General features: G+C 30.8%; 2 protein-coding genes, 2 long non-coding RNA genes and 1 other non-coding gene across 5 annotated transcripts; 3 read left to right on the forward strand and 2 right to left on the reverse strand.

Moving 5' to 3' along the window:
- Nucleotides 1-14: 14 nt before the first annotated feature.
- LOC138342260 (uncharacterized) lies at nt 15-421 on the forward strand. The gene is made up of 2 exons (XR_011215106.1): nt 15-174; nt 257-421. It is a non-coding gene; the product is annotated as an uncharacterized lncRNA (long non-coding RNA).
- Nucleotides 422-6,697: 6,276 nt separating this feature from the next.
- TCP5 (TCP transcription factor 5) lies at nt 6,698-8,476 on the forward strand. Its single transcript, NM_001246863.2, has 2 exons — nt 6,698-6,837; nt 7,167-8,476. The coding sequence occupies exon 2, from the start codon at nt 7,227-7,229 to the stop codon at nt 8,079-8,081; it is 855 nt and encodes a 284-aa protein (NP_001233792.1). The 5' UTR covers nt 6,698-6,837; nt 7,167-7,226; the 3' UTR covers nt 8,082-8,476.
- A 5,617-nt stretch (nt 8,477-14,093) lies between these two features.
- Nucleotides 14,094-14,165, reverse strand: TRNAT-CGU (transfer RNA threonine (anticodon CGU)). Its single transcript has one exon. It is a non-coding gene; the product is annotated as a tRNA-Thr (tRNA).
- A 389-nt stretch (nt 14,166-14,554) lies between these two features.
- TRM1/2/3/4/5 (TONNEAU1 recruiting motif 1/2/3/4/5) lies at nt 14,555-19,888 on the reverse strand. The gene is made up of 7 exons (XM_004233612.5): nt 19,524-19,888; nt 19,202-19,412; nt 18,079-18,125; nt 16,823-17,994; nt 16,168-16,690; nt 15,936-16,086; nt 14,555-15,506 (listed from the first exon to the last, which is right to left on the reverse strand). The coding sequence occupies exons 2-7, from the start codon at nt 19,353-19,355 to the stop codon at nt 14,728-14,730; spliced, it is 2,826 nt and encodes a 941-aa protein (XP_004233660.1). The 5' UTR covers nt 19,356-19,412; nt 19,524-19,888; the 3' UTR covers nt 14,555-14,727.
- LOC138342259 (uncharacterized) lies at nt 16,875-18,526 on the forward strand. Its single transcript, XR_011215105.1, has 2 exons — nt 16,875-17,015; nt 17,106-18,526. It is a non-coding gene; the product is annotated as an uncharacterized lncRNA (long non-coding RNA).
- Nucleotides 19,889-23,849: the final 3,961 nt, after the last annotated feature.

The raw sequence follows: 23,849 nt of genomic DNA on the forward strand, positions 1-23,849 counted from the left end.
ACATAATCTGGAAGGTCAAAAGTCTTTGCATTAAGCGGCTCTACGCAGAGAATCACCCTTGTGCATCTCATTGGGTTTGGAATTCATCTGAGTTCCCTTAACAAATTGAATGCAAGTGGTGGTTCATCCAAGCTCTCAAGATACATTTGAGGTCATGATGTTTACACAGTCAAGGTATACAGGGCCCAAATTGATGTATAAGATAAGTATCTTTTCTACACTTCCGTCTCCCTAACAATCACTATTTGATTTACAGGGGCATATAGTGCATATTTATTGTGTGTACATGGGTAATGCTTGAATAATGTTTATGTCCTGGGTGTTGAGAGTTGCTCTGTGAGACGTCTTATGTGTGACGTCTTAAAGAGTTCTTTTAAAATGAAATACTTGATTGGAGACACAGTTTACAATTATAGGAAAAGACGATAAAAAAGAAGAAAGAAGAGATAAAGCGATGTACAAAAGCACAAAGTTGGGGGGGGTAAAGCTATAGTATTATGGCCATGAACAGGAACAGAATAAGAAAGACGAGTGTTTTTGTTGTTAAAAGGAATAATAGTACGATAGTCACGCATGCCCCAAAAATCCAACAAAACATTGTTTTATGGCTCACATGTTAACCCAATTTGGAAATGAGACAGCACTTTCCTTTACCCTCAAGTAAACTCAACACTCTTTTCGTACAAATCCAACTATCAAATGTTTCAATTATTTCTAGGTCTATATATATCATATGTCTTTCCATAAAGTAGTTATGTGCTTTATTGCGTCCTTGAAGAACTATAGGAAAAAAGAGAGCCCCCCTTTCAATTCGAGGAACCTTTCAAATTAGTAACGAAGTCAGAAATTTTAGTAACGTCTCTTTTCTTTTGGGCCATAGTCACTAGTTTGCTTCCCAGAAGAGCAAATTGAGAGAAGAGCAGCAATTATTGAATGTTGTGTCTTAAAATTTGTCTCATCTTGGTTATGAGTTGTTTATGATAGAGAGCAATTTTAATTTTGTCCGTTTAAAGTAAGTGAAAAGAAATCCTAAAATCGAAGAGGGTGATGTATCAAAGTGAGATTGAATGAGTAAAAGTGCAAGTGGCAGTGAATAATGCAAAATATAGCAGAGAAACTGAACTACTGCTACTTATGTCTTAATAATCCCAAGACATAACTATTTAAGACCTTTTGTCTTTCCTTCTGTATTTCTGCATAGATTTAATTATGCTACTTCTCTTTATTTCTATCTTGTATGATATTTGATCATTTGAGAATTACTTAAATTTGAACTTATTTGAAATCAAGGCGTGACTAAAGTATAAGAAAAATAAAAAAGATTTTGGAGAACTTGCAAATATTTTTTGGACAACAGAAAGTAGAAACCCTCGAACATGTTTAAGCATAAGATAAAATTGATTCTTCAGTCGATCATCTCTGTCTCCACCTACCCAACATCGGGTGAGACGGGCCCTGCTCTAATACCATGTTAAATTAGGTCTTAGGCCTAACTCACACCCCAAAAGCTAACTCAAAGAGAGGAGGATTGCCCAAGATCACCGATGTGGGACTTTTGTCATTATTTAAAATTCTTCTATTATTAGGTCCCTTGTGGGTTCTGAATAAATTAAAATGTAACTTATGGAATTCTTGTTTGATACGTATTATACGGATCTAACCACCAGCCCTCCTTGACAACAACGATCAGATCAGGCAAATTGATATTATTTTCAATTTATTTTTAGAACTCTGGATATCAAAAAATCTCTACTCTCACGATAAAATAAAAATTCATATAGCAAATTGACTATATCCTTTTTTTTTAATCAGATTATTATTTTGTTTTGAGGAATTTCAATTTTCATTTAACCGACAGATTGAAAGAGGAGCTTGAGGGAAATATCCCAAGGGCAGTATATTGTTTTGTGAGAAAGCTATAGTTTGTAAATGAGTGGGAATAAATTGTACTCACTAGCAATTTCTTCTTCATAACATATGGGTTGTGTAACTAATTATTAATTATCGAAAGGGAAATATGACTGACCATAGTGTTTTCTGATTGCAGTCAGAGTTGGTAAATTTTTTCCTTTTTTTCTGAACATAGTTAATCATTAAAGCAATTTTACTGGATGCTTCCAATCAGGTCAGTTTTTTTAACCTACCGACATGCAGAGTCCTGACATGAGAATGCAATATTTTTTTTCTATGTGAGATTACAATTGTATATTACTATACTACTATCATATTTTAAACCATGGTGCCATATTAAATAGTCTGTCTTGGCACAATATTATTTAAAATGGTTAAAAATAAATTGATTGTAATTTAAAAATTATAGGAATTATAATACTTTTTATATAGTAATTATATGTAAAATTTGCTTTTATAATGTGAAGGTTATGTACCAAATCACATCGATAATTTTATCAGAATGTCACTTAAAATGAAAAGTATAATTCTATCGCGAATTGCCTAGTTAAATATTTTCTTGTAAGAACTAATCGTACTTTATAACCTTGATTTTCTTTTGACTTAAAAACCCAAATATATCAACTGGAATATTAGAGTGTTCAAAGCCTAATAGGTATAAATGTTAACAAAAAGTATAATTCTATCGCGAATTGCCCAGGCAGCGATTTGCTTTATAGTTTTTTCTTTTTTCTAATTTCTAATAAATAATTTTTTTTAAAAAAAGACTAATAAAAAATAGTTTTAAAAAATCTTATATTGTAAATCGCTGCCATGGCAACGATTTCATTTAAAAAAGAAATCATTAAATTTAGCAAATCGCTGATGTTGCAGCAATTTTGCTTTTTTAGACGAGTAAAATCGCTGTTCCACCAGCTATTTTCGCCATTTTGGTTAAATTTAAAATTTAAATATCATTTTAAATTTTTTGTTAACATTTTATAGTATAATTTTTTATTAAGACTTGTTGTATGACGAGATATCATATAGTATAATTTTTTATTATGACCAAAAAAATGCACAGCCACTAAGAGCTGAATCAGTATCGAATGGGTAAGGAAGACTTCGATCTGTTCAATTTAAATTCAAAACCGGTTAAAAAAACTACATCAGTAGGGTTGGACTCATCATCCCAAATCGAAAATGAAGGGTGTGGTATCATATAGTATAATTTAATCAGACAAGATTTGATCAAAAAATAAGATGATATATTTGGTTCCTTTCCCAGCCTTTATTAATTTCTAAACTCTGATCTTTTTTTGTCCCTTACTATCTTCACCTTCAGCAGGAAAAGTCTTAATTGTTGATTTATTCTTTTCCTTTTTGGCACAAAAGTTACTTTGTATTACATACTCATAAGCAACTTTGTTCCCCCATCCTATAGATATGCTTAATACTAGGTTACTCAACCCGCAATCAAATATGATTGATATATAATAATGTAAAGTATTCAATTCCTCACTAGATTGACGCAAGTTTGTTTATATTTTCATAATAAGGGTCAACATCAATTTCTAGTTAAAAATATTACCAACTTTAATTTGTGTCATTTTCAATTCTCCCTACCAATTACCCTCTCAATCAAGCTCTTTACACTGACTTTATCTAATCCTACTTACATTTTTTATATATATGTACTTTTTCTGTTTAAAATAGAATGACTCAATTTTTATTTTAGTCTGTTTAATAAAGAATAACTCATTTCATTTTTTGGCAATACCTTAATTTCAATTTTATACGTGATATGTTTAAGGTTATAAGATTAAAAATATTTTGATATAATTTTAATTTAAAACTATAAAATTAAAAAAATTCTTTTTTTTCTTAAATTTCGTTCTAAACCGATCTATTTCATTCATTTTGAAACGTAATTTATTGTACTTTTTAGTTTCCCAATTATCCATTGTAAGTCTTGATCAATTCATATAATTGGGGCTAGCTGGCGTATATAGTACGATTAATTATAGGTAGCATTGCTGTAATACTACGTATGTACTTTTTAATTTGGCATTGACAAATTGGCCGATTTAGTCGTTATAGTTTGGCCAACGTCACTTTTAATCTGATTTTGGACTGCAGCCCCTATATATTTATCATCATTTATAATAATAATAATGTAATCCTCTATTATAAAGTAAAAAACAAGGTACTGAAAACTACAAATAACTAAACGTCAAGAGGAAAAGAAAAGTTGAATACGGAATCCAATTCATTAGCTTTTTATCGATGCATATGATAAAGGTGCCAGAAATAAAAATAGGGCCGGGTCGGTTGAACTTGCGGCTCTGGATCGAACCAAAACTCGTCTATTCTTATACGATTTAGTTTAACTGAATATCGTATTTTTCTAAAAAATCACAATATAATTTTAAATATGCAGTTATGAAAAAAAAAATGTAAAATTTGAAATAGAGGAGTAATTGTATATTCAAATGAATGATGAGTAGCTGGGGATAACTGTGTAGTGGCCATCATTGATCTGGCAACTATAAATCACGTCTACAACATATAGCTTGACCTAAGAATAACTAAATGGCATATCATCTGTCTCTTTTTATTTACTCACTCCTACTCCTAGCTTCTTATTGATTTTCCCCACCCTCTTAATTCCTCGTTCATACTGCATAGCAAACAGGGACTTTTTTGAGTTTTATATACCCTATGTACATCAATGCATAAATATTCCGCGTTTAATGTATGTGACATTATTTGACTTAACAGAAAATTTAAGAAAGAAAGAAAATTTTTTGAAATTTTTGACCTAGAAAAATCTTAAATATTTATGTGACTAATTATCTAATTATAGAAAGACGATATTTTTTTTTAGACAAACTATCGTAACAGAACCCTACTACTTCCCTTACTCTCTTGTGCTTTCCTTTGATCATAAAATATCCTCTCAATATATTACTTCATTTGTTTCTGTTTATATGACTTTTTTTTTAACTCATTTTAAATGACATTTTTATATATCGTTCTTTTTTAAAATTTTATATCTAGTTAAATATAGTTTCTCACAAATAATTGAGAGTGAAACAGTAGTACACGCAAGAAACAGGTATATACAAAGAGTTTGGAGGTTTGTAACCACTAAAACGTGTTGAAATCTTTGGTCCCAAAATTTGTAAAAACTCATGTCTCCTTTAATATATTGCCTCAAAAGTATTAATTTAAACTCATGATAAAAATGCATATATTTGACATAGGCAGAGGGAAAAAATAAACCTAATTATACGTCTTTTATTTAATTAATTTAGTTAAATTTAAGTCATAATTATGCATATGTGAGTTGTTGGTCCGTGCAAAATCTCTCTGCAATACAAAATGTAGTGTGGTCCTTGATCTACATATATTGAGTGGGCATTGTAAACAAAATGATCAGTTTGGTCCCTCCTCTTTAAGGGAAAGTCTTCTCCTCTCCCTTTCATCTATGTACCTAATTTCATGTTATTTTAATTTCTTCCACTAATAAATTGAACATTATACTTGTCTGTTCCTTTTCTTCTAATTATTATGAGTTAGAAAGCAAATTAATCTATATGATCTTCATGAAACTATAGCTCGGACAAGAATTAAACTATTCTTTTCGATTCAATTTATGTGTGATGTTTAAGCAGGGGTACTGACATTATATAGACAATCCTTCCACTTTTGAATTGAGTTCGATTATTTTTTTTAGTTGATTTTGACTCAATATCTATTTAATTACATGGTATTTCTTCGGTTTGAATGTCTGTATGGGTGGTCATGAAGATGATATCCCACATCAGTGAGGGATAAGATATTTGTACTCCTTGGATATGCCTCCTTCAGTCGAGCTAGTTTTTGAAACATAAGATATTTTATGTAAAATATTTTATAGAATAAATTAAATAGAAATATATGAGAAATAAAATAATACTATCGTTTATTCATATCTTATTAAAAAGCTTGACAAATGTAAACCTAACCATGAAAATATTTTAAAAGATAATTAGATGTAACTTGAAAAATAAGAGAATTGAGATACTTAATATAGAAACAAATTATTTAGAGTTAGTGATAGATATTGGTGAGACATTTAATTAATGAGAATGGCAAGGCGTGCTTCAGTCGACCCATGTGATATATACGAATTCAACCTTTTGTTGTTGTCGATAAAGCATCGACCCCAACTTTTCTCTCTACGTGAATAAATGGTCCCCAACATTTCTTTTATTCTATCGTCAAAAGATAAAATTTAATTCATAATCGAAATTCCTTTTACTAATTAAGGAATTGTTTCTAACTGCTAATTAAACTTACTTCCTATTTTTGGAAAAATATTAGCAAAGAATTAGCCATGATAGATTAGCATGCGTGATGAGCATTTGATAAGAAAATTGACGGGCACAAAAACTAACACTTTCCCCTTTTCAATTTATTTTTGTTACATAAAATTCAATTTAAACTTTGTATCAAGTTAAAATCAAAACATTTAAGCATAGGACATAATAATTGTACTTTCTTTGTCCCAATTTATATGACATCTTTTATGTTTTGAGAGTCAAAGAGTTTAAATTTGATCGAAAATTTGCACATAGAACTTTCAATTTTTTTTAAATGAAACTTATGAATTTATAAACTACGTAAAAAATACTATGAATCATGATAATGAATAATTCAAAATATTTATATGATCTATAAAAAATTTACGGTCCAAGATAAACTCTTGACATATAAAATGGAACGTATGTATTAGATATGCCTAAATTGTACGTGGCAAGCTGTGGTCCATTGCTTTCTAATATGTAAATGGTCGGTTGGAGTCCAGCATCTTCTCTCTTGCTAAAAAATCAAAATTTCCATATATTGTTTCTTCTCTGAAATCAAAGAGAATTTCTTCTTTGCAACTGTTTGCTGAATTGAGTAAGTCTGTTTACTCTGCTATATACTGCTACTAAAATTCTAGGGTTTTCATGCTTTTAACTACCTTCATATCATCATTTTTTTTCACTTTCCTAATTAGAACCAAATTTATACAAAGAAAGTATTATATTATCTTATCTAAGTGTTTATAACACTAGCAAAAATTTCATGATTTTCATTTTCTCATGGATATATATATATATACCTGCCTTAATTTTCTTTTAATGAGTATCAACATCGCAAGTTTTGCTTGATACTCAATACTTATTTGAGATTACAAGTCTTAATTGTGTATACTAAATTGTTTTTTTTTTTTTGGTATGAAACAGAAATCGGGGAAGAAGGCAGTTTAGTGTGAGTGAAAAGGTGTTTTTTGGGTGAATTATGAGATGATTACAAGAGAAGAGAAGGGGAACGTTGTGAATGATGATGGAAATAAGAGTAAGGCATGTACAACGTCTACTTCAACAACGTCATGGACAAGGTTAAAGGATCCAAGAATAGTTCGCGTTTCGAGAGCATTTGGAGGAAAAGACAGGCACAGTAAAGTTTGTACAGTAAGAGGGCTAAGAGATCGTCGTGTAAGGCTTTCAGTTCCTACTGCTATTCAATTATATGATCTTCAAGACAGATTAGGGCTTAATCAACCAAGTAAAGTTGTTGACTGGTTGCTTGATGCAGCTAAAAATGAAATCGATGAATTGCCTCCCTTGCAAATTCCTCCTGGAAGTTTGAACCCTAATCTTTATCCTATGTTAGGTAATGCTCCTCAAATTACTACTAATAAAGAAGGTCGCATTAATTGGGATAATAACATTCCATTGGAACCACCTAATAATAATGCTTTGGGCTACAATCCCAATTTTTTTAAATGGGATCCTTCAAATTTATCCTTAGCTCATTCAGAAAATTCATTATCTCATCAACATGATCATCATCAAAACTTCAATTTGATGTCTAGTATGCCATTAACTTCACATCATCAACCTGTTGTTTATCCACCAGGATTGCCTCAATTTTTCCATCAACATAATAATAATATTAATGTTGGAGCATCGTCGTCATCAGAATTTGATCCCAAAGAAATCAACTTCCAAATGTTGAGTAACAATTCCGGTTCAGAAAATCCCTTGTCAACTAGTACTAATTCCTTTAGACATTCTATTGACTCCACAAACCAATCTATAAGACCTTTCCATTTTCTGCCTTCTCAAAATTGTGATGACACGGAGCCTTCCAATTAAGATCATTTACTTCCTCTCTGCTCTTTATAACAACTTAAGTTTTTACACAAAGTATCGTATTGGTCATATAATTTCAACATGATAACAGAGCAGATCAACATATTATTGGTTGATCGGATGTTTCATTAAGCTATTCCACTTTCAAGATCAGAGCAAGTTATCAACTGTATGTTCCCCGGTGAGTACTGAATAATTTGATACTAGTATATATATATATATATATATATAACAACAATTGTATGTTCTTTTGGTCATAATTATTCCTATAGCTACAAGACTCGTGATTGGATTGTTTGGGATGCTTCAATGTACTCCAATTTCAAAATGTATTATGCTATATAAAGTTGTACGTACGGTTATTAAGAGACAATATAATATATATATTTTTGGCATCACAATGAAGCAGTTAATTAGTTATGGTTTTATGCAACATTTTCTAAATGCATAACCCTAGCAAGGAGCCCTAAGCTAGTCATGGATCCTTCTTTTTTAAAAATTTCAGCATTTTGATCTTTTAGATGAGTTTATGTTTTGTGCGCTGATAACTTAAATAATTTTTTTTATGTGTGAGGTTAAGTTGACCAGTGATAGAGCTAAAAATGATGAAAGGGTTCAATTGAATCTCCTCCGTGAAAATTGTATGTTGTATATAAGTAAGAAGAGTAACTTTTTTTTGTCTTAAGTATAAATTGTTGAAACCCCCTACTTAATTTTTTTCTTTTCATTCAGCTGAAGTTAACTTGCTACATAATTGATAATTCTCTATACCAATCTGGCTAAATTGTACTGTTATTTTAAAATGAGTTTATCTTGACCATATATTCTTCAATTATGTATACATCTTCTACATTTAGAATTTAGATTGTTAACTGTTATAATTTATGCTTTCGATAATATGACTATGTAAATTTCATCATATCAAATAATAAAATTTGAAGATTATATGTTTAAATTCACCGCAAAAATTAGTCAGTTTGACCCTCGTACTCCAAACCACAGATATGGTATAGACTAGTTGTTGTTGGTGAAGAGAAGTAAAGATGTATAGGGATAAGAGTAGATTTAGTACAAAATGGAAGGGTGTTCGTTAAGTTGGAAAGAGACAGATGATAGATTGAGATTTGAAGTATATAAATAAATACTACTACTAGTATATGTTATTTTTCCTTGGGATCCAACAAAAAATATACATGTTGTAAGCTTAAAATGGAGTGAAATGAGAAGATAGTTTTGTGGTCCTGTTAGTAATTCATGAAAAGGATATGACTAAAGAAGATGAAGAGATGACTGAAGAAGTGTGGTACAAAAAGATAATTAGGGTTTTGGAAGCTTTTTCCATCTTTTATTTTTATCTGTGTACGTAACAAAAGAAAAGAAAAAAAGGACCACATGCATGCATTGCTTTCATATAGGTAGGTCCCCAGTTGCATATTTGCTTCTCCATATAATATTAATAAATCCAATTTTCTTTTAGGGTTTAGTCACCTTTCAATTGACTCAATTTTTTCATTTATATCTCATCGAGTGTTCAATATCAGTATCGAGTCTGAGTATTCTAGAGTTATATATACTACGTAGGACCTCATTCGGAGTTTGGAAAGGGATCTTTTTATACTCATGACTTAATTTAAGATCTATAATTAAAAGAGATTTAGTCTCGTTCATAGTTCACTTGGATACTTTAGTTTCAAACAAGTTTAATGGATTTGGATTATAATGTATGAATCATATACGAGACTATATGATAACAAGATTATTTAATAGATTTATTTTATTTTATATCCGATAATCTTAAATACACTTTTATTTTTAGTTGGGAAAAAAATATTTTTATATTTTGATTGTTTTATCTCGGGATTAGATAATCTTGGTTTTGGGAAAAGAGATTCCAAGTTAGTTATATTAAAATAAAGATTCAATCAAACAAAAAATAAAATAGTTTCATATTTTATTCCTGTATATAAAACAATCACAATTTTTTATTTTATTTTCTCTTTAGAAATTATGTCTGCTCAAATGTCATATATACAGTATCACATATCGTCTTTTTTTTCTTATTTTGGCTGTTGCTTCTAATATAGATGTCTGCGTGTATTAGATTTTGAAATTTATCTCAATTCATATGACATTGTAAATATTAAAATTTAGATAAATTTATTTTAAAAAATATATGTATAGGACTTATATAGCATCTTTTTACAATAATAATGTACTTATTACTAAACTAGTACTTTATTTATCCTTTAGCTACCTAACCCTAGCTCTCTTTTCAACTGTAATAATACTAATACAACAGTACAATATTGTTAACAAATTAAAAACATCGAAATTTATTACTAGCACTAGTCTATGATCCAGGGTTAGTTGATGCTAGCTAGGAGTAATAAAAATACTATCGTCTCTATCTTATTGATTATTAGTTACCCTATAAGGGGTGATTAATGCTAAATATATACTTCATCCATCCATTTTTATGTGTTATTTCATAAATATAAGAAGTCTAATATTTTCAAAATGAATTGTAGTACGTAATAAAATAGGAATTAAATGGTCTTAATTTTTAAAATTGGACGAGTAAAAAAAATGACATCATTCATATTTACTTGTCCATATCCTTTTATATTGTTCCCTATTTACTTGTCCATTTTAACAAATCAAGAAAGAACAATAATTTTTTTCCTAATATGCCCTTATTTAATTATAAAAATTTCTAATACTACTGAGTTGTAATGTATGCTTTTTGGAACGAGAGTTAAGGGTAAAATTATAACTAACCTATGATAAGATTGATGCATTAATATGTGTGTCACTTCTAAAATAGACAACTAAATAGAGAGAAAGGGAGTATAATTTTGAGATAAGGCATAAAAACTAGAGTCCGAAGCCTATAAGGTAAAAAAAATATTAAAAATTTCAAAGGGGTACATCAAATTTTTTTTAATCAAAAGGGAAAAATCGCTACTGACGCAGCGATTTTATTTTCACGCCGTTAAGTTTCTAAATCGCTGACCTACCAGTGATTTTGTTCATATTTTTTTCCCTTTTTTTTATAAAAGAAAATCGCTGCCTAGTGATTTTTTTTGGGGGGAAACATTGCTGTCTCAGCAGCGATTTGTGTGGAAATATATTTTTCATTTTTTAAAAAACAAAGTCACTGCCTTGGCATCTATTAACGTAAACTACTTTTTTTTTAAAATATAGCTGCCAATTATTTTTGAAAAAATTATTTAATGTTGGGGATTTTTTGAAAATAATTAAAATCAGTCTTTTTATAAAAAAAAAAGTTGTTTCTTTTTAATTAAAAAAATCACTACTAGTAAATTTTTCTTTTTACAAGTATCGTTGTCAATTTTTTTAAAAGAAAAGTCGTATTAAATATTGGTGATTTTTTTTTAATTTTGATCAAAATAAAAATCGTATTACAGTTTTTAGTAAAAAATTCACTAAATGATCCTTTTTTTTTAAAAAAAAAAAAACATTTTTTAGAAATCACAGCAATTGCAGCATTTATATATATTAAAAAACAGCATTTTAGTGAAAAAATTTTCTTGACAGCAATTTTTGTGATTTCTTTTATTATTAAAAAAAAATTAAATAGTGCCAATTTTTTTTAAAAAAATTGTAAAATTATTTTTTAAACACCAACCTTGAATAAGAATTTTTTTAAAAAAAAATTGGCAGCAATATTTTAAAAATTAGTTAACTAAAATAGCTACCAAGATTTTAAAAAAAATCCACATAAATCGTTGACTTGGGAGCGATTTTCTATAAAGAAAAATAGTTTTCCACTTAAATCCTTGCCTAGACAAAAAAAAAAAGAGATTTCAACAAAAACACTGTAGTCTCAGCGATTTTGGTTTTATAAAAAGAAAAATTTTGAAAAAAAGAATTCGCCAAAATCTCTAGGTCAACGATTTTGAACTTTTAACTTAACGACGTGTAAATACAATCGCTACGTCAATACAATTTTGCCCCTATGATTAAGTCTTTTTTTGATATATACCTTTAGAATTTTTGACATTTTTTTTTTCTTTAGACTTCTGGCTCACAAGAACTATATGAACTTAATTTTTTAGTATATTTTCACACCTCTGAACTATACGAGGAGCTTATTACTTCCCCTGAAGTAACTTAAGAGGGGTGGGGGTTACAAGAGTCTCGTATACTTTAGGTGTGTAACTGTTCAAGAATACATTTATACTTCATACATCCCTACATTTCTAATAGTCTGTGTTATATATATTGGTGGTCTAAGAATTTATTTATCGGTTGATGTATAGTATGTAATCACTTTACTACAATAACTTTTTTTTAAAAAAGTAATTACTTTAATACAAATCACACATTTTAAAAAGAAAGTTTACTATAGATATATTTTAAATGACCTGACAATGTGCAAAAACTCTTCACGCTATAATAATTCCAGAAGAAACAAGAAAATGATAAAAACAAAAGATCCAAACTGTCTCAGCTGCTTCAACCTTTGTAAACACATAATTTGAAAAATATCGTAATTTCATATGGATTTTATCTTTATATATACTAAAACATAAAAAGTAAATGGAAAAAACTTATTCGCATCGGATACTTACATTCAATTTCTATTTTATTAATTTAATGAAGTAAAACACATATTAATTATTAAGTGAAATAAAATAAACTATAAATATAAAGACATAATATACATATATGAAATTAATATAAACACTCGATATAAATAAATTTTATCACAGATGAATATAGCTCAATAGTTGTAGGTGCTGCCTACTTATTTATATTTGAAGTTACTAACGGCATTAATAACTGATGATATAAATAGTCATATTTAATTGCATTTATATGATCATGATTTATGAGGGCATAATTATTTCAAGAAATTAAATATTTCTTAAATGCCAAACAAAATCTAAGTAGCTCCGCCTTCTTTGATAAATACTCCTTACGTTTAATTTTACTTATCCCATTTTATTTTATAAAAAGTTAATTTGATCAATTTTGAAATTTAATTAAACAAAATTAATTTAATATTTTGAAGTTTTGATATTTTAAAATTATGCAAAAAGAAAAATATTATAAGTTAAAATCTTTTTTCATATTAATATATATAATATAAAATGTTGATAAAAATTCATATAACTTGAGAAGTGAAACAAAAATGAATTAAAAATATATAAATGTCAAATGAATAAGTTGGAATATGTATTTAGACATGTTAAAATAAGTCAAATTAAAAACAATGTGGTGGATTACGACCATTCCGATGTTAGCCTAATTGGATCAAATAGGCAAATCAACCTCAAGCTAGCTAAACTATGAGTTGTAATTCAATCATCAGCTAAATGTACAGCTTATATAAAATCATTTTTCCAATTTGATGTTTATTTGTTCCTTTATAATTTGACTAAACCCAAACAAAACTAATAAACACAATTCTTTTAGTTTGTCAAGACCATATCAAACGGAGATATTGACTTCTCTACATAAAGCTATGTCGGGAATATCGAAAGAGGCAAAAAATAACGAGGACGTAAAATAATTGAATCTCCAAATAACTTTTAAGTCCCAATTCATGAATTTTGGTTTATTTTTTTCTTCGTCTTTTTTATAAGATGTCATATTTTTAGATTGTATTTTCATTAAGAAATTAAGTAATTTTACCTTTCTATCTTTATTTAATGTTTTCTTAAATTAACTTTTCAATAGATGATGAATATGCTAGATTTCAAAAATTAAAATACATTTGAATGTCTATTAAAATTCTTGAGTTTATTTTTACTTTTATAAAAATAGTGAATGAAGAGAGTAACTAATCAATTTATTAAGTTGATATTTTCAAAACTAATTAACTACGTTATTAAAGATATAATAGGAAGAATATGAGAATGAGAATTTGAGAAAGATAAAAATGCCCAATTTACTTGTATGATTCTTGTGCCCAATCGAAAAGGTTCTTTGAACACAAAGGCCCAAAATAGGTTCCCGGCCCAGAAGGAAGCCCAAAAGTAAGTAATAAGCTCCCGGCGAGGATCGAACTCGCGACCTTTCGCTTACGAAGCGAACGCACTACCACTATGCTACGGAAGCTTGTACATCTTCTATATCATAGTAAATTTTATTTATTCATTATTATTTAATTTTCTATATACTGAAAATAATAAAATTCATCTCTTTTGGACGGTCTCTCGATTCAACAGAAGCTGTGGTGAGGCTATCAAGGTAGGCGTTAGCACAAGTTCGAGTTGGTGAATAAAATCTGGAAATGCTCATGTGCAGGACAAATATATATATAGATATATATATATTGGATAGTTTGTGAAATTGCATTTACAGTAATCTCTCGAATTCGTAACCCTAGATAGATCATTGTTAGAATTTGATTATCGAATTCAGCTGTACAATGCGATGCCGAGAGAACTTATATTATGGATTGGAATAACTTCAATTATTAATGATGGACAATAGACACCCAGAAATTTGGTTAAAATATGAACAGAAGCATCTCTGTTTATGCAAAATAAAACAGCATAATTTTTCTGCTTTACATTTGCCTTGGTACACATTTATATCTTACTTTTGCTAGCATCTCATATGTAAAAAACTAAAACATTAGATTTGTACATGAAATAGAGCACAGAAGCCTGATCATTTAGTTGGTAAATAGTTGCCTACAATGCCTTTTTGTTCTTATCTGCTGCTCTCTGGCCTCATCACTTATTATTTCTGTAATAAGGTCTTTATATATTAAGCGCTCCACATCCAAAATCAACGATGGAATTTCACTGTCACCGTTTGTCCAATCTTCGGACTGATGCCTTAAATCTGCATTTAGGATACTTATCAAGTCGTCTTCTTCAGAATCCATGCCAACCTTTTTAGCATTGAGTAGGTCTATGTCTGACTGCACTTCCTTCTGGAGCTGCTGTGCACTTAAATGATCTTGTCCCTGCATTAAACAGCTTTCTGATGCTAGTTTGCAGGCAAGTATCTCATCGACTGTGTCAAACACGTTCTTTCTGTGCATTTTCTGATTAAACTCAATCCGAGCACTCGTTTTGCTGTGTTCAGTTGCTGGAATAACGCGCTCCTCAGTCTGTTCCAGGATATGAAACAACTTCTGATCGATCAAATGGCCGGATGAATGAAGCTGAATGGCCATGGAGACGGAGTCCACATCCTTGAGAAGGCCAGATGCCAGTAGTATTTTGGTGATGTATCTGTGGTCAGGATTATGATTCTGGCTCAAGGATCCAAACTGGTCTGTACTCGCTCCATAGCTGGAGTCCAGTAGTCTGAGTTGGTTAACCAGGTCCTTAATGTGCTCTAATTTCTTCTGGGTGGTGGCCTCAGTGCCAAGATCTATCCTCTTGCTGTAAGGTGAGTGATCCTGGTATTCTAGGTACCATAACTCATCTGTAGCATCCTCAACTGTTCAGATGGAAAGGACATAAAAAGATTATTAGGCAAATCTTGCTTGTACATCAAAAATCAATTGTAACATAATTCTGCTCTGGTTAGTGAAAGGAAAATAAACAGCTAGATCACTCGGTCGTAGGAGCTTGTACTAACTTGAGATCTCATGAAATCACTACTCAATCCTCAGCCAAGTTATGACAGTAAATAAGAGATACCAACATGCTTTCTGTGAACACTTAAAACTAGCTAAACTAACTGAACTACTTGTGTTGAACATTCAGTCATTTTTCAACAAAGCAATTTGTTTGATTTTCCTTCTCTTTGGCGACGTGCTTACCATTCATTTCTTCTTGTTTATTTCTGGAAGTCATGATTTTTTGTAGTTGGCAACAAAAGCAGATGTTTTACATAAATGTTTTACAGAACTAATGGTAACTATACCTCTAAATGCAGTTGTTTTCTTCTTCACAGGAGATGGTGAATCTTCTTCATAGAATGTGGCATCAAGCACTGAGACAGGACTTGGCTGTTCAATTGTAGAAATTGCAAGTTCAGCCATTGTTCTGTCTTCATTGAGCCTCAATATGTCACTCTGGATCAAGAAAAAGTTAAAAGTCAGTTATTGGCCATGTGTAGGATAAAATAGATATGTACACGAAGATAAGTCACTCACTTTGTCTTTAGAATCCTCTAGTCTTTTAGCATTAACCCTAACGCAGTGATTTCTGCTTGTGACTTCTCCCTCTGCATGTGAGCTCAAACTGTTGTTGCTTTCTGATTGTAAAGAAGCTGCATCACTTTGCTCACTGAAATTTCTTGTGCTGCTGCTAATCTCACTCGATTCCTCATCAACTCGGAGCAGATTGTTGGGCTTTGCTTGCAGTCTCCTTTTTGAAGAGCCTGATTCTTTGGATTGCTTAATTGATTGCCGTCTGACCCTGCTGAATTCTGGTGATGTAGTGGTTGGACAAGATTGCTTCTTCTTCTGTAGTGGTCTTGGACTTGCAGTTCCAGAACTCCTTCCTATTGCAGGATAGCTTCCTTCCTTTTGTTGGCGTAATGTTGGGTTTTGAACTGCCCTTGATGTTCCTTCTTTGGTCTTCCTGTCTGGTGAAGGAAGAAGCCAACCAGAATCTCTGATATTTTTCGCTCTAGGTGTCACATCTTTCCAAGTTTTCTTGTCAGCCGTATCCTCTCTGTTATATACAAGGTCTTTAGTGAAGAGTTCTTGAAAATTGGGGACATTTGCAATTAAGAAAGGGGAACATGCAATACAAATGTTATATCTTAGTGTGGATTGTTTCATAGTTATATTGAAAGATTCTGACCTTTTTGGTGGGCGAGTTCCCTTTATGGTTGGAGAGAGCAGATTGCATTGCTGCCTTTTCTGCACTATTTCCAAGTTCGCATCAGAGTCTGCCAGCTCTTCTGTTTGGACATCTAATCTTGCTCTTGTCTTCTGCATTGCTTCAAGAATCTGCTTCAAAGCTCTGAGATCCTTTCCGGACTTCCTGAACTCGAGTTCAGTTATCCTTTTCTCCATTTCACCATACACCGAGGAAGATAGCTTTGGACTCTGAATTGACAGTTCCACATCTGTATTTCTTGCAGATGACTTGAGGGGAGTTCTGCAGGCCTCCGGTTGCCTCCAGGGAGCAGGTTCTAGTGGAAGCCGTGAAGTTGATGCTGCTCTCATGATTGAATTGGTAGATTTCATTCGTGGGGAGCCGAAATCCTTTTCATTAATCTGTGAGAACCGTGTGACTTGATTATTCTTGCTCTTTTCAGCTGTTTTTATTGATACTGAAACAGAATTATTGGTAGAGAAAGACTTAGGTATCACTGTATCGACTTCATTTGAGGGAATGGAATTTGGTAAAGCCTCCAAGCCCATAAGCTTTGCTACAACACTGGAAGATCTTTTGTGATCCCCTAAAAGAAAATTTGATCTGGATTCAGAGGCTGAGCTCCTGAAGGACTGTTCTCTACTGTCCAGTGAAAGTCTGGGAAGGTCCTTTAGCCTTATTGAAGAACGCATCGCTTCTCTCGAATCTCTTTCATCGTACGAGAAACGTGGATGATCTCTTGGTGCATGCTTTAGATCATCTTTTGAATTGCGAGGTGCATCACGAAATTTAGCAGTTACATTCCTAGTACCATCAGATGGCTTCCCACAGTTTGGCTGCTGAAATGGCCTTGGAGAATCTATGTGCTTCATAACATGGAGTTTACCTTCTACTTTGGTGACAGTTTTTACAGATAAACTACGGGCTTCCCTGTGCATCGAGTCCTTGACAACATCCCGGAAGTCAGGAGATTGCCGTCCAGAATGAGATGGAGAACTTGGTTGCTTGTATGACAGGGTTTTAGAAGGAGATTCTGGTAAGTTTCTTTGACCGCAAAGAGGTTGCTCTTCTTGTGGTTTTTTACTTTGTTCAACTTTTGGGTTAGCCTTGGATGACTCTACTTTGTTCCTGGCTACATCCCTTGGAGTCTTTTCCTGCAAATGCAATCACATATTGGTAAGTTTTTCATGTGCTAGTTTTAATGACATCTCGATGAATGAAATTGTTCAAAATCTTACCGTAGCCAATTGCATTGTACATTTGGTCTCCATCTTGTCCGTAACACCTTCAGGACACATGAACCAGTGGTGAGATTTTCTAATTTAATTAAACTAAAGGAACTAACTACATGACTTATAATATTTATATCAAGATAACAATGTGGGTGCGGAAGATTTTTTGTGATTTAGAATATTTAAGCTAGTAGAAGTGCGGAAGTACATCATTATGTTTCAGCAGGAGAAAATCCAAGTTTTTGTATGCTCCACTACTTAACTGGCGTCTGGAAGTAGTATATCTGTATTTAGATATGTAAACACGAGATTGTTTTTTAGCTTATGAAAGTATACAGGAGGCAGAAAGAACCAGAATGCTGATACTTGTAATTAGCACATTTTAAAGATAATTGCTTAGGTTAAGTAGTCAATTCTGAATCTTAATGTGGCGTTTCTTTGATCTTCTTTGAAACTTGAATATGCAAATTTCTTTTTTAAGTATTTGTTCCACTTGTTCTTTAAAGACTTGAAAAACTGAGTTTTTGAACTTTAGTTTATTTAAAAACTTCTAAATAAAGCCAAGTTTGCATAATGGATTCCTTGATTAGGTTCCTACATTTCCAGCGTTCCTAAACCAATGTGATGTATAACAATCTTGAAAATGAAAACAATTTGATGGTTTACTTTGTAAAAACTTCTAAATAAAGCCAAGTTTGCATAATAGATTGCCTTTCATCTCTTCTTGAATCTAGGTCCTCAAATTTACCCTGATTACGTATTTCCACTTTTTTCCTAATAAAGATATTATTCCCTCGTACCAAGAAAATGATAGGATTGGACAAATTATTTAATTTTTGAAAAAACAAATTTCGTGTTTAGAAACTTCACAAGGACTATAGATCGATGACAATATAAACTATGACTACTCAAGAAAATCATCCTAGTCACAGAAAATAATTTGATTTCGGATTACCAATGGTGTCACGACAGAATTAGTTCGACAAAAAACGAGTTCTGCACAATGAGTTTAGAGGGAGAAAAGAACAAAATTGACAGAACTGAGAGGCTTTATGGTATTTGATTTATTCACTTGCAAGATTGCAGAACAGGAAAAATACATTTTTTTTTGGTCAGAAAAGAGTAGTACCTGTGAGTAGCCTTTTGTGATTTTGACCATGAAGATGTTTGCCAATGAGGAAATGATGTCTATCAAACAATTGGAATAACCCATTCATGCATCCAATTTTCTTGTGCAGATCCTTGTTGTCCTCTGTTATAGAAGATAACATTCTTGCTGACATTTTTGTTGCTTTCTCAAAGTCCAAAATTGGCAGAAATCATATGGCCTTATGCACTTCCTATGAACAACAAGCAGAGGATATTGAAGAAGAAAAAAACACTATAAATAGCAACTCATTTTCTTGATTTGCATTCATTATTTGTTTTTAGATATGAAACTTAAGACTTACCAGTGAATAAAAAAGGAAGCTTCTTGCAGGTAGAGACAGAAAAACGTAGTCAGAGTATACTTAGCACAAATGTGGTGCTTCGAGATTGAGAATAATATGCAGCTGCAGAGTAGCAGAAATCTCCAGACCCAAGAACAGATGTTTTATTCATACAACAAAATGGTAAGAATGTTTCTTGCCTAAGAAAGGTTATGTTCTGTGAACAGAGAGAAAGAGAGTTTTTATGTGTGTGAAATGTGGAAATATTAGCAACGAATGTGTGGCATATGCATTATATATATAAAAAGAAACTGGCTTAGAATGATAGAGAAGATGGCGGGCAGAGAGATAGTTAATTATTCTGTTTAGACTAAATCACCTATATTTATCGAATTGATTTAAAAAATAAATATGTATTAGCATAGAAAGAGGGTTATGTGGATACGGAGGAGGTGGGTCGGTCTGTCTAGTGTGGGGGAGAGGTGGGTCATTTTCTACACAGTTTCTCATGTGGACAAAATAGAGGGGGTTAAGGAGTCTGTAGAATGGATCTCTCTTTTTCAAGTCACTACTAGTTGTATTAGATACATGGGCATGTGGAGTTTGTCAGATTAATTGTAAGAAAGTGGAATTATGTACTGGCAATACTGCCTCACAGAAGCCTTTAAAGTCCTTTTGTTCAACCTTACACAATTTGACCTTATTGCCCTTGTAAAAACTCTATGAACATGAACATGATCATCATCATGCTGCCATATGGCATTTGGCAGATAATGCTTTCAAAAATTTCTCTGTGGGTTTTCATTTAATACTCTTAAATATATCTGTTCATCATATTATGCCTCACATTCACAGCCTGGCTATGCCTAAATATTTGTCTATCGTGTTTTATTTGGAGCTGACTCCTTTACCTCCAAATATTCCTGATACATTTATAAATATATATATATATATCATGTTCCTTCTCTTTTGTTTCTTTTTATTAAAATAAAATGATTCTAAACACCTTTCACTAAAATCTGCAAGTTCTCATGTTTGCTTAATACTTAGTGAGTAGCATTACTCAATACTAATGTGAAGAAAAATAGCAAATAATAATCGGTAAAATAGTCTAAGTGCATTAATTCGTGATATGCATTTTTTTGGCATGTGGACAAAGCCTCCCTTGATCATATGGGTGTTCATCTTTTTGTGTACGAAGCTTTGCAAGTTAGCTATGATGCTTTTTTCGTACTGTTTGTTTATCCCACTGAATTGAACTGCGACTCTATTTAAAGCTCATGTGTCAGTGATTTTTACTTGTTGTTTACTGAGGTAAAATTTTGTTATTCAAAAACTTTCTCATTATTTTGTACTCGATGGGACACTTTTAAATTCGACGTAAATTATTAGTTTTATGTCTAATTATTAATGATTTTAAAAATATTATGTATTTAACTAATTGAACTCAAACATACTTGTGTTAAAATAATCTTACGTCAGTCTAATACTCCATTTGTGTATAGTTACTTGTTTACTTTTGAATTAACACACTTGTTAAAGAAAACAATGATTGTCATAGTAAATTTGTTATTTTAGTTATGTTAATTATGAAGTAGATAAATTATATTCAAAATTTTCAAGAAATTCTCAAAGTAATTAATTGAAGATGTAGTAGAAAAAAAATATTCTTTTTTAATATATCAAAATGAACACGTGAAAATGGATAAATAATTAAAATGTATAATTTAACCAGTTATTGTAAGTTTAGTTGATCATCACTTGAAGGTTACTCATCCACACTGTAGTTAAACAATTACTTACCTAATAATAATCAGCATTAAATGGTTCTAAAGGTACATATTGTATTATACTCTAGCAAGTAACATCCATTATAATACAAATTTCAATTCAAAATTATATAATGGCGCTTCGTTTATTATTTTTGGCTTATTTTAAAGAACCCAAAAGGACCGCTGAATTATTATTTTTTTGCTTTGGTCTAAGGTGGGGGCGGGTTCGGGGATTGATTAAAAAAAATAGTGCCAGTCAATGCTTCATTTTTTTAATTTTTCTCATTATTTTGTTTTCGTATTCATTTTCTTATTCTTGACTACATAATAATAAAATAAAATTATTAGTATTTCATAAAATACATAACATTGACTGGATTTTAAAATGAATTGAAGAAAGAAGTCGAAATAACCCCGTAATTTCTAGCGTATATACATTTATTCACTAAGTTTTCTCTAATAGTAAATTCCAATAATTTACCATTTGATGACAATAAAAACATATTGTTCAAGTAGCAGTAATAGATAAAAGGTCCAAAAAGTTCTAGGGCTTGTTAATGCCACTGTTCAAATTCACTGATTTAGCTCATTGACTATCAAAATTAAGGTGTAGTCGGTCCATTACTACAAAATGTTCATTAGTTTTTATATATATTTTAATTAAATCAGTAAGAAAATTTAAAAAGAAAAATCTTTTGTTATTTCAGTGAGATTTTTTCATGCATAATCAATAATAAATGAGTGAAACAAACATGTTTTATAACATAATTTTTCCACTTGTAATTAATCAAACATATAGAACATCAAAAATTAATTTACTATGGACCTCTTTATCCAAACAGCTAGTACAATTGGGATGGCATTGACCAATAGAACTCATTGAATGTTCACACAGAGAATTTACTAATAATTTGTTTTCCAATCAATGTACAGATTCTAAGTATAATATTTATTATTAGCTGTGTTATAATTTAACGCGTTATAGAAAAACACAAAAGGTTAGATTGTTCTAATAAGTACTACTACAAATCTTCAATTCCAATATCTACTATTTTCTTCAATCTTTTCTAAGCTAGCTGGTGTCTGTACTGAATATTTGTTAAATTGTCATATGCCTCTCCAACACAATTAATCCTTGTCGAGTTTTGTCACCGATGTATTCTTCTCAGACAATGACATTACTCAATTCAAGTTGCTATCCAAATATAATATTTGATCTGATATGTTGTTACATTCGAATCTTAAAAATAAAAAATTCTTAGCAGAAAGTGGTTTAATTCATTTTTAAAAATAAATATGAGTGTGAAATTTAAATTTATCGAATCAATAAATTTAAAATATAGAATACCTAAACAAAACAAAATAAAATAGCAATATTTGATAATCAACCCATCCTTGTCAGCTTGTTTAGTTAAATGACAAAATTATTTCTTTATCTTGTATATTCTTCTCCGCTATATTTTAAGTAAAATATTGTAATGTTATTAGCTTGTTCATCATGGAATATATTCAATTACTTTTAAATCATTCACACTTTATTTTTAATCAATTGGAGCTATTAAATATTGTTAATGGCATAATACTTGGAGAAAAAAAATGTTGGGAAGATTTTCAATTATCATTAAAAAAAGGTCACAAATTCCGGAAGAGATTTTTTATTTTTTTGGTAACAGGAACATAATTCTTTGGTATGTTAGGAAGTAAATATTGCTCTATTATAATAGTCGATTGATAAAATTTCTTGCAACGAGCTTTATATTTGAGAGATCTTTTGCTCAATCAATTTGATGATTTCATTATCGTCAAGTTGAATAACCAATTACTTTAAACCAATTGTTCAATTATTTGGGTCTACGTAACAGTGACGATCTCTCAGTATATATTTACTGTCTCTATATATACTATATAGTATATTTATACTAGTTGTAAATTAAACAATGGTTGGTAGGCATATCGTGCATATTTTTATTTCTAGCTCTAATTCTGTGCAGTACAATTATAAGTATAATTATTAATTTCAACCATGCGGATTCAATTATGCATGGGACGTATTTATACAACAAAAAAAATGGACCCCGTGGTATATTCATTGTCATTATTATTAGTATTATTATATTAATAGCATAAGCCTATAATAAAGTTGTAACGGACCCTATAAGGAATTTCATTTTTGGACGCTATATTACTTGAGCTATTTAGCTTGGAAAAGTACAATTGTGTGTAGTATTAATCAGTACCAAATAAAGGTAGCTCACTAGCTAACTATTATTGTTATTATTTTTAGTTCTCTTTGTCTTAACCACAATTATAATCTATATATATGTCCAATTCCTAAAAATAGGTAAGATAGCTTTTATCATTTGTGTTGGATTTAAGTGACTGTTTAATTGCAAATAGCACGACCCATGCCACATGCTTCCATGTTCTGTTGTTATGAAATTTGTAGGGTTATCTTTTAAAACAAGTTTAATTAGACCAATCCCCACCCCACCCCCACCCACAACAATAAGAGACTAATTAATATTTCAAGTTTGGATTTTGACATTCCTCTTGCATATTTTGTTTCATAAAAAAA

This window comes from Solanum lycopersicum, chromosome 2 (genome assembly GCF_036512215.1).
Source record: "Solanum lycopersicum chromosome 2, SLM_r2.1".
NCBI lineage: Eukaryota > Viridiplantae > Streptophyta > Magnoliopsida > Solanales > Solanaceae > Solanum > Solanum lycopersicum.

Excerpts from the sequence above, each read along its gene's own strand:
- TCP5 (NM_001246863.2), top strand. The coding sequence starts at position 7,227 with ATGATTACAAGAGAAGAGAAGGGGAACGTTGTGAATGATGATGGAAAT.
- TRM1/2/3/4/5 (XM_004233612.5), bottom strand. The coding sequence starts at position 19,355 with ATGTCAGCAAGAATGTTATCTTCTATAACAGAGGACAACAAGGATCTG. Across the intron at positions 17,995-18,078 it reads GTACAATGCAATTGGCTACG|GAAAAGACTCCAAGGGATGT; the intron begins GTAAGATTTTGA and ends TTGCATTTGCAG. Across the intron at positions 15,507-15,935 it reads GAAAACAACTGCATTTAGAG|TTGAGGATGCTACAGATGAG; the intron begins GTATAGTTACCA and ends CCATCTGAACAG.